General features: G+C 38.3%; 1 protein-coding gene across 1 annotated transcript; it reads right to left on the minus strand.

Moving 5' to 3' along the window:
• Nucleotides 1-7,422: 7,422 nt before the first annotated feature.
• LOC119739696 (fumarylacetoacetate hydrolase domain-containing protein 2-like) lies at nucleotides 7,423-11,640 on the minus strand. Its single transcript, XM_038214718.1, has 6 exons — nucleotides 11,180-11,640; nucleotides 10,351-10,627; nucleotides 10,035-10,197; nucleotides 9,540-9,648; nucleotides 8,815-8,905; nucleotides 7,423-8,402 (listed from the first exon to the last, which is right to left on the minus strand). The coding sequence occupies exons 1-6, from the start codon at nucleotides 11,479-11,481 to the stop codon at nucleotides 8,340-8,342; spliced, it is 1,005 nt and encodes a 334-aa protein (XP_038070646.1). The 5' UTR covers nucleotides 11,482-11,640; the 3' UTR covers nucleotides 7,423-8,339.
• Nucleotides 11,641-11,648: the final 8 nt, after the last annotated feature.

Consider the following 11,648-nt stretch of genomic DNA (forward strand, 5'->3'; position numbering starts at 1 on the left):
GGTTGTGGCATCGTTGAGTTGACATAGTTTCTGTCCTTGCTCCTTGATGATGACATTGAAGGACCGGCATCCAGACTCCGTGATACAGGCAGAGGTGCAGCTAGCAACAGTCTTAGTGACAAACTCTCTGATGATGTGATCGATGAGACACCAGTTAGTAAACTGGGGGTTATTGCTTGAAGCGAAGCAGTGTTGGCGAAGCCCTCTCAAACGATAGACGCAGACTGCTCGGAAACCAACATGGCACGGTTGTGTTTGCCACACCCCAGTATATGGCTCAGGATAACCGTTTTCTTGCACGGCACAGGTGAAGTATGGCCCAGACGTCTGGTCAGGGAATCCAGGCTGACTAGGGATCCAATTTGTGTAAGTGTCACTCTGTTCTTGACCCTCACAAACCCACTCTCCGTCGCCAGCCTCATCCCTACAACCAATCCAAAGATTGACTCTCTCAGGCACCATGCTCTGGAGTAGCTGGTTTTCCTCTGATGAGTGAGGAGCAGCCAGCTCGCCCCCCATAGCCTGACAAGCTGCCTGGTTCTTGGCCCATGATTCGCCCAAAGTGAAGGGATTAACAACACGGTAACATGCATTGCCTATGCGGTTGAATGTCGGCGGGCAACGTCCAGTACATGTAGGTGAGGGGCAGGATGCTGATCCTCGTCTTGCTACGATGATGATGATGATGATGGCAGATAGGCACACGGCACTGGCTTTTAGCAGCAACATCTCTATAAGATCAGATTACTGTTGATGTCTTAATTTCAAAATTTAAAGTCTCAAGTTCATCACCGATGTGGATGCATGGATACCAACACACAGCAGACTGAGGAGTGAAAAAGCCTGTCCTGTGGTTTATATAAACCACATTGGTCAAGGTTCACATCACTTTATACAATGAAGAGTCTATCCGTTTCGTAAGTGTACAGACGTCATCTCAACTTAAACCACGGCCACTACCCATGGAGTAGCATTGGAGCCATTGCAACCGGGAGTAGTACAAAGTGGCATGTTTAGCCAATGGGTGCAAGGTATCACAGTGGTACGTGGGCATGTACGTGCAGTCACTTACGGACTGGATACAAGGGCTTCAATTACCAAGGACAAATTTTATCATGTAATAACTTAGCTGTCATCAAATTTTCACATGCATACTGCAAAACATCTCCTGGTTTATTCAAGATGTCCTCGCCAACCACTAAAGGTCAAGTGGCAATATTTTTAGGAGCTGTTTTGGCAAATTGGCAAGATATAAATGCTGTCAAAAAGATCATGAGGATAATCCTCACAATTAGGAAAGAAATTCTTACAATATTTTTATATCAGGTTTTCAAATTGTCCTACTTTTCCACTTTTTCTTATTTTTTTTGTTTCTTGCTCCTACTTTTCCTGCACTTTTATTGCGATTCCTACATGTACCTTTTCCTACTTTTTTGTGCCGCAACTCCGAAAAAATGAAATCTCATTGAATATTTTTCACAACCGTGTTACATGCTGTCATGTAAGTCACACAATGAAGGGCTTGGGGGCAACTGTACTTCCAAGAGCTTAAATTTGAGGATGGAGCACAAGTTCTGAGTACAGAACATGCCAAATGAAGCTTGTAATGCTGCAGAAATGGGTGATTGTAAACAAAAACTCCTGAAAGTCGAAAAGTCCTACTTTTATCCCGATTTTGTCCTCTAAAGTCCTAATTTTTTTATTTTTTTTTGATCCCCCTGTTGTTTTTTTTCCACCTGGATCTGCTTGAAAGCCTATGAATGTACTTTCTTTCCAGCAGCATGTCTCATACATTTTCCTACATTCTCATAAAATCTGACCCCATGCACTGCACAGCAGAAAACAATTGAGTAGTTTTAAACAGTGTAGAATTAGAAGAAAAAGTTTATTTTAAAAGTTCATTTTAATTCATCGTTGCTTGACTGAACAATGTTAAGGTTCAAGAATGCATTGACTTTTTATCAATATTTGTCTTGGTTTAACATAATGCTACAAACATATCAAGGCTGCTCTCATGAAGACAAGTTTTTGAGAGTTTGAAAGTGGACCAAGACTCAAAATGATTTTGTAATCAGTAGATCCTGACTCTAAAAATGTACTCAATGATCAAGATAGAAGGGGATTTAATACTACTATACTAAACCTCTGAATTTGTGATCACAAATTTTTGAATTTTTCTCCTATGGTTTTGCACTCAGCCACTTATTGCATAAACCAAAGTGTCCTTAAAGTTGACAGGGGATAATGACTAATTATACGTCAAGGGCGCTTAGAACAATTAATCTAAACTAACTGACCGAGCTGGCTAGATATTATTTTGAAAGTCACCTATTGCATTTTGCTAATTAATCAAGCTAACGATCCCTGTGTAATTAGCCATCTTCATAACGCAAATTGCCTTTGCATGCTGAAGGTTATATATGCAGTTAATTTTGATAAACAAACCAATCTTATAACCTTTGCATGCTGAAGGTTATATATGCAGTTAATTTTGATAAACAAACCAATCTTATAATTAATTGCCTGACATGCCTGATACCCATGGTCATTTTTTTAATCAAGCTATTATTTTTATTACCAATTCCCTTTTTCAAGGAAAATTCAGTGCAATTATTTTCTAGCAGTTGATACTTAATAGCGTGAAAGATGATGATGGTACAGCTTTTCGGGGAAAGTCCAACACACTCAAACTTTTCTCATGTTAAGTTAAAAAAAACTAGTGAACCAGACAGAATTCGTCTGTGAGAGGGGGAGGCTTGCAAATGACCACGACATATGATTTTGAATGAATGAATGAAGACTGTTGAATTGAATATAGGAGTAAATGGGTACCCGTGAGGGTCGAAGACCGATTGAGCGCTGATATCGGCTGCTGCGTGGTTTCGTGGCCTGATGAACGGGGTAATAATTGGAAAGCGCTTTGAGATTGTTGATACGATGGAAAGCGCTATAAATGCACTACGGTTATTATTTCTTCTTAATGTTGCGTTCATAACTTGAGAAGTTAATCGGGCTGATGAGTAGTTGGCCCAACACTGGCTAGTCGGCTGATGCGGCTGCCACCTTATGGCCAAAGTGGCAGTTCAATGGCTTTACATGTGGAAATTACTTAAAGGAATATGAATAAGGAACTGATAAAGAAAAGGATCTTGTGGATAACCATTTATTTGTTATTGTGCAATCCTGAATTGCTACATGTATATCTACAGAGCCTTTGTGTGCTTATAACGACAGGAGTAAAGACCCTAAGTTAATAGTTCACTTTTGCAGGCAGTCACTTCCATATCATGGGCATCGCCAGGATTTTTTCTTGGGGGGGGGGGAAGAAGGTACATTTTTTTTCCAAAAATCCTTGCACTTTCTCTAGCATACTCTCAATTTATCATTTTTTCGGGACAGCTGGGACATTTACCCACCCCTACCCCATTGACACCCCTGCAGACGCGCACGTTGTTAAATGTGTATTAAATTAATAGCAAATATGAATTCGCACCTCTTTTTATTATTTTTCTTTCTTTTTTGCCCCTGTCTTTTTTGTTTCCTTGGGGGGGGGGGGAGCATCCTGGCAACGTCCGTGGTCACTTCAATTTTAAATCCCTTAATGGCGAAGACCTTCAAACATCCATGGTCACTTCAATTTTAAATCCCTTAATGGCGAAGACCTTCAAATCGGGTATCGCATTTTACAAATTGAGTAAAACAAGCTATAGGAAGCAATTAAGGAATTGATGTTTTAAGTAATGACTCCAACTAAGTGCATACAATAAGAGGCAATTAAAATTCTACTCAAGCCATTTTAGGCCCCCAAAAAAGTCTCTGGTTTCTGGTATGGAGCTTGCCCCAAAAGTGGTGCAGCGAAGCGGCTTTTTTTTTTTTCTTTTTTTCTTCTCCAAATGTTGGCTGATGACTGCAAATGGTGCCAGACTAAATTTAGTGCAAAATATAAGGGAGTCCAGAGAGGCTACATAAAGCTTATACTCGATCGTAACCCCTTGTAAAAACACGTCAAACCAGTGAGTTTGGCGGTTTTGAGACATCATCTTACATTGAACCAAAAAGTTTTCATTTTGCCGACACGCATGGCTACGGCGACGCGCACGCATACCAGAAACCGGAGACTTTTTTTTTTGGCCTTAGGCTATTTCTGCTGTTATTGGCAAAGGCGTAGACAACAGTTGAAAACAATTAAGGGATTCGGATGCAGCCTCAGTTTGTATAAAAACAGCCGTGCAGACTGTATAAGGCCATAATTGTACTTCATCTCTTTGCTAACCACATCCAACCATCCAGCATTATGATCTTCTTGGTTGTTGTCACTCAAGTAGCAATCTTCAGCTCATCAGCAGTGGGCCTAGACACCTGCACATCCCCATCTCATCCCTGTTGCCCTCCTATGTGGGTCCACTGGAATGACTCGTGCTATCGTGTTACTCAGAAGGTGCCAGCGCTCCAAGCCCAGTCTATCTGTCGTGAGCTCGGAGGCCAGCTACTTGCTCCTCGTTCAGCCGAAGAAAACGAATTCATCACTACAGTTATTCCAGAGGGTGAATTTCATGTCAGCATTGGCTGTGACGACAGGAAGACAGAGGGAGTATGGGTATGCAACGGCCAAACGGTGGTTGAAGATACTTTCACCAACTGGCTTGGTGGCACTCCGGCTACTGCGTACAACCAAGGGGTAAATGACTGTGCCATCCTTGTGTACGATGCAAAGTGGTACGCCTATAGCTGCACCGATGAGGCCATTCCTGCTACTTGCAGGATGAACGTGGGTGATGCCTCTTACTACGGCAGATCTCTCTCCCATACCTTCGCAATCAGCGATGAGGGAAGAGTAATTACTTCAAACTGTCTTGCTGGTCACGTGATGAAAGAGTTTCAAACCTCAAGCGACCCTCAGTGTGCTGCAGCCTGGATGTCGTTCCTTCAACATCAAACACATCGAAACTGGACAAAGATTGTGTCAGCTTAACAACTCCACCTACTTTGAGGACCCCGACGCCTTTCATGACTTTAACTTCTGCAAATATGCTGATGCCTGCGCTGGTCACCATGGTGACTAAGAGACTGACGAGTATTTCCTTGCCAGCAGTACATCAACCCCCTTCAACTCGTCTAGTCTACAGCTCCTCTTCAGAAAAAGAAATCACTTAACATCAGACCAAAAAGATCAGCCAATATTTTTTCCCGGTCAATGCCATCCTGAAACAATAAATAAAAATAATAATTTGGGAGGCTAATCGTCTTTACTCACAGCTGAGAAGCTGAATTGCGAAGGACGCGGCTGCAAAGTGATCAAGCGGCCGGCATGTAATGGCATCTTTGGCAGTCAGCCATGTGACCCATATATGACCACGGACCACAGCCAGACATTGAAAGTGTTCGATTGTTTTTCGGAGGGAGAAAAACCAGAGGGCCCGGAGAAAAACCCTCAACGCACAACTCTACTCACAAACGGCCCTAGTTGGGAATGGACCAGGGCCACACTGGTTAGAGGCAAGCACTAGCCACCCATGAACAGCAACAAAGTATGTGAATTATCCTGCCTTGAACCAGGATGACTGCCAGTGACACTAACACTATTTCAGACTTATCTGTGATACCGCTTAAAATGAAAACTGTAACCATACAACTTCATTTTGCCTCTCTGTTACACCACATGAAATTAACGGACAGCTCTTACCATTTTCCACCTTCTGAATTTCAAAATTTTTTTATTTTTTTCTTCATAATTTATAATTATATCTCCATCTGCAATTTTTGAACATAAGTATTTCAAATTATTACATTTAGATCCTTTTAGAAATATTTAGAGATGTGCAGTGCTAATATTTGCCGTGACAAAATAGCCTGACGGCATAAATTGGCATATCATCAAAAATTTTCAGAAGCATAATTGAAAAAAAAAAATCTTTAAATCATGAGCTGTGGTAAAATTTCCACCTACTAAATTTCAAAATTTTATTAAATGTCCTTCATAACCGTTATATATTCATCTTAGATTTTTTAGCATAAGTAAGGTATTTCAAATCATTATATTTTAATCCTTTAAGAAATATTTAGAGATTTGGAGCACTGATATTTGCCATGGCAAAATAACATGTTCAGGATGTTGGCATTATCAAAAAGTGGATTTTGTTACAATTGTATTTTCAGAAGTATAATTTAAACAAAAAAGTAAGAAAAAAATTCTTTACATTGTGAGTCGTGAAAAAAATTTCCACGTTCTAAATTTTCAAAATTTGATTGTTTTTTCTTTCAGAATTTATATATCCATCTGTGATTTTTAACATAAGGTAATTCAAATGATTATATTTAAATCCTTTTAGAAATATTAATAAATATGGAGCGCTGATATTTGCCGTGGTAAAATAACATGATGGCATAATTAAAAAAGGGATTTTTGTAAAAATTGTTTTTTTTTCAAAAATATAATCACGAGTTATGATAAAAAAATAATTCTGTACAGCCTGTATTTATCCATATAGCAAACGAATGGTTTCACTGACAATATTTTTCATGTTTGCAATTTCACCTTGCATGACTAAATAAGCCAGATAAGAATTCATACAAATCTTTCATTATACATGATGCACGTATGCATAAATTATGTACCGTAATCTTAGAAATATAAGCCGCGGCTTATACATGTACGTTGAATTTGCCCATGAAAAAGTTTACTGCGGCTTATACACAGGGCGGCTTATACACCGAGCCTTGAAGAATAAATATGAGATTCAAATGTGTATTTAATGTACTGGTTCAAATATTTTAGCTGTTTAAAAAAAAAAAAAGACAACAAATACTTTTCATGGAGTTCAAAACATTTCTTTATTCGATCATCAGTTGTTCAACGTCACATTATAATTTTTTTCTTGAAATGTATTCAAGAAACGATGTAAAACTCAAAACAGGGGCTAAATCACCCCTTACGAAATTAATGGATTCCATAAAAATGTCAGCATTGTGTTGACTGTTAGTAATCACAACAATTTGATAAGTTTTGTTTATATAATAATAGGTGTTTATTTCTCATCATCAATTTCCATATTTGTTTGTAAGAGTATCGACTGTAAATGATTTGATATAACTTTTGTGGCCCTTTTTATCCTTTCGTAGTGTAAAATGGAACTGGTTCAGAGCATTTTGACTAGAATTTGGAGGCTTTACAAAACTAAAACCGCTGCGGTCGTGCGGCTTATACCCCGGTGCGGTTAATAGTAATTCGCCGACTTCAAATCTTAATTTGCAGATTTTTGCGTGCTGTGGCTTATACTCCGCGCGGCTTATATTCCGAAAATTACGGTACTCATATTTTACATGTTGTAACATAGCTGTAGGTTTTGCCGCTCAAATTTGTCATAAATTCAACTTCATTTTTAAACGTACATAAACGATTTTAATCACACTGCTACTAATTCCTTGGTTCTTAATCATTTTCATGGCGTTTTATTTCGTTTACAGACATTCAAATTTGCGCCATTCAATTAAATAGCACCCAATCGTAATTTAATTTAGCATACCTTTTTAATGAGGTTTCTACGTTCAATTCTTACTTTCCTTTCTGTTTATGTGCAATCAATTTAGCACTTTGAGCATTCAAAATTATTACATCAAATGAACAAAAAGTAACCGACAGTTACGATGAGAACAAAAAGCTTTACAAATAACAAAGCATTCTTTATCCTTTACTTGATGTATACATAATTATCTTGTTGGAATTATAGATATAATTCTTTCAAGTTTCTGGTGATTGTTCTCCAAAATCATGGAATGAATCCCAATGCCAAAATGTCGAATATTTGTTCCCAATTATGAATTCAGTTGACCATAATTCTTGTCGCATGGCTTGGGCGAATTTGAATGCTCCTTGCCTACAATTTCAATTTGAATGAGCATACTTTTAATTTAAATTTGATTGTTTTATTTTCCCAATCGCGTGCTCAAAAAACTAAATTGAACATTTTATTTTAGTTAACTGAACGAAGATCTGAAACTGCATTCGAATGCACACTAAAATGAATGACTTTGAAGCTAATTTAGGTGTTAATTTGTTGAAATTGAGCGGGAAAACCCATATTATAAGATTTACTGCAAATAATAATTGTGGTTTGAGCGAGACAGAAATTCTTTTTCTGTTTGCCAAATGAGTTTTAAACCTCCAAAATAACTGAGCAAAAGGAACTCCATCATTCAAATTTGTCCATAACTTGAAAACTGATGTAAAAATAAATGCATACATTTGCTCACTCCATTTTGGATTTTATCAATATTTTTTCAGTTTTGTTTATGCATTAATAAGGCTGTAATCCATATGTCTTCAAGTTGACCTTTGACCTTTACACAACCTTGTTGGAGATGGTCCCTATTTCATCGATTTCACATTCCACCACATCACCTCGCTGAAAAAAAAAGGAAAAAAAGGGAATGATAAGAAAATAACTTACACAGGATTTTCAAATTTCTAATGTGGATTTCACTGACGAAGAATTGAACCTTACCTAGAATTAACGTACCAACTGATCTAACATAAAAATCCTTGCTCAAAGTAATCAAATACCCTGTGAAATAATTCTGCCTGAACTGGTTCAGTTTTACTGAATTGAAACTTGAACAAGCTAAAAAGCAGTAAAACCAAAAAAGCAGCAACATACCCTTGAAAATGGCAAGATGAAAATTGAAACTAGGGTTAAATGAGACACAAAGGCGCACTTTCAAGGGAGTGCATTAAAAAAAATAGATTACATGTGCCCATTAAATACTCTTTGCTTAGCTGCAAATGTCAGTTTAACCAAAGTGATTAAATCATTTTACCTTGAGGAAGATTGGTTTGGGTTTTCGGAAGACACCAACACCCGACGGTGTGCCAGTCAAGATCAGATCTCCAGCCCTCAGCGTTAGCAACCTTGGATCAAAATATAGCAATAATCAATCAAATGACTCATTCAAATAAAAAGCTTGTTTTTGGAATGTTCCAAGGATCAGAAAGGAATTTTCCATCTAACTTTGGGAAATAAAGAAATACACCTTTTAAAATGCAACACTGACAATATGAAATTCTTATGTTCCATTGTCTTTGATATTTTTGTTACATCGTCAGCTAGTTTTTTCAGCATCAAGGCCAATTAAAAAATAAACCAGTTTCTCGTCCTTGCCACTTGGTTTTTCCCACCCACCTCTTTTTTCTTGTTTTTTTTAATCATAAGTTTGCAATATATTTGTCTTTTTGTTTCCAAAATTGCAGCTATGAATGAAAGTTCAAAATCTGGTAAAAAGAGTGACGGAATCTGGTAAAATGGAGACAAAAACATCAGCATAAGAGTTGAGAAAATGGAAGAATACATCCACCATCTTGGGAGGGGTGAAAAAGAGGAGGAGAAACTATTGTTTTATCCGGCTGAACTCGCATAATCTCTGGAATCACTACCAGTATCACCAATAAAATCACTGTTATCAACATAATCACAAGAATTATTTATCACCATTATCATTACTAAACTGTCTTTATTGTCAACATGGTCAAGCAAGAAAACATGTACCTGGAAATAAATGCAATCAGCTGCATTGTGTTAAACACCAACTCGTTAGTGTTGCTATTTTGTCTCGTTTCGCCATTCACTCTGCATCTAATTCCCAAATTATGAGGATCTGTCAAGAGAGGAAATTGCAACTCACGATGAAAGTTATCATCTAGATCTGTATATATATCAATCTATATTATATTTGCTTTGTTTTGGCCAATCTACTCTGTCAGCTGTCAGTCTTTTATTGATGATCAAATTTCACCCTCCTTCTTGTTTATTCCCCAGTGGCATACATGTACATCGAGCATAGGGATTCTGGATATCCTATTAGCATGTGGGCACCAATGGTCTCCGTGCACAAGTGCCCCCTCAATTGTCAAAAAGGGGAGATTTGGGGAAGACCACTGGGAGACATTCCCCCCACCTACCCCCCCCCCCCCCCCCCACCGCTCATAGTTATGCCACTCCCCTTTGCAACCACAGATGAATTTCTGATTCAGTTTTTTGTACCTGAGATCTCCTCCTTAGTCACAATAGCTGGGCCTACGGGACAGAACGTATCCATGGTTTTACCCAGTAGCCATTGGCCACCGTTTTTCTTAAGTTGCCAATCTCTTGCGCTGACGTCATGTGCCACTGTGTATCCAATCACGTGATCCATGGCATCAGATTCCTTTCAAACGAATATTTAAAAATAATTTAAATAATTTCCTTCTGCATGGTCAGAAAGAAAAGGTGAACAGATTGTTTATAAAGAAAATTTAAGCAGTAACAGAAAATACAAACAGCATCTGACAGAGGTCGGACTTCGGAGTTTCAATAATACCTGAATATTTTTGCCATTTTTCCCGATGACGATGACAAGTTCTACCTCCCAATCCAGCTCCTCGGTGACATCTGGATAAATGATGTCATCCCCAGATGCCACAATGGTACTCGCAAACTTACTAAAGAATATGGGCTCAGTTGGGATTGGAACGTTTTGCTCGATACAGTGTTCTCTGTAATTCATTCCGACGCAGAGAACTTTATCACAGTTATTGATGGGAGCTCGTAGAGTAACTGTTTCTCTTTTCAGGACATGCTTGCCGGATGATATCACCCTGTTCATTGAAGAAAAAAAAATGGAAAATGAAGGTTTGTTAGTAATCATTCTAATTTACACCTGGGACTACTTTAGACCCAGTAATTATAACTTGGGCACTAGAAGTTAGAACTCCTTTTTTTCAAATTTTTGGATACGACAGACCAAATAAAGAATTTCAAAAAAAGGAGTTCTAGCGCGCCAGTTACCATGGTTACTGGGTCTCAGGCTAGTTTACACTGCTAACATTGCTTACATATGTAGTTATAGCTTTATAATTAACAAATAAGAATGATTATAAAAATAAAATCACCATGATTACTTTTTAGGACAAAATCAAAAGTTTAAAACAAAATCGATCAAAATTAAACCCACTGTACTGGTGCGCTAAAACTCTTCTTTTTTTCAAATTGTGGATTTGGTCTGTTCTTCTACTGTACTTAGCGCCCCAGGTCTAGGCCTAGGCCTAGATCAAAATGTTTTTCACTTAAGTATGTTTCTACTACTGTGTAAAACTAGACCCAAGTTTACCATGGAGAAATAAAACACATTTCTCCATGAGTTTACTTACTGTTTTGCTGCATCTAACATTTGCTGTCCTCCCTCGACGAACGTCTTCATGTTACTTGGAATACTTGCGTCCCCAGCACAGAAATCAACAACATCACCCCCTTTCCCAAGCTCCGCCCCTACACTCATCCTCCCACCACATTGAAATTGAACCAATCGCATATTGTGTTGTTTTGATGCACTGAAATATCTTGGATTTCGAATGCTGTTTAATCCACTCACAAATGTCGTTCTAAATAGGCAAAGTGTTTTAAGCTTTTTGACTGAATGCAGAGCAAATGAAAGATATATCAGTCGGTTCATGAATACACCTCCCTCTCGGGAATAAGTAAACAAACAAGATTTAGATTATAAACAAACAAACAAGACGATACCGACAAGATAGATAGAACAGCTGGCCTGGGACAGGGTGGTCTTGCTTCCAGTACCTTATGGTTCATTTACCAAACTACCCGTGGGAGGTTACCTGA

This window comes from Patiria miniata, unplaced genomic scaffold (assembly GCF_015706575.1).
Source record: "Patiria miniata isolate m_02_andy unplaced genomic scaffold, ASM1570657v1 HiC_scaffold_4, whole genome shotgun sequence".
NCBI classification, from domain to species: Eukaryota; Metazoa; Echinodermata; class Asteroidea; order Valvatida; family Asterinidae; genus Patiria; species Patiria miniata.

Coding starts and splice junctions, on each gene's coding strand:
- LOC119739696 (XM_038214718.1), bottom strand. CDS start 11,481: ATGAACCGACTGATATATCTTTCATTTGCTCTGCATTCAGTCAAAAAG. Junction 10,198..10,350: donor AAAATGGCAAAAATATTCAG/GTATTATTGAAA, acceptor TTCGTTTGAAAG/GAATCTGATGCCATGGATCA. Junction 8,403..8,814: donor CCAAACCAATCTTCCTCAAG/GTAAAATGATTT, acceptor TTTTTTTTTCAG/CGAGGTGATGTGGTGGAATG.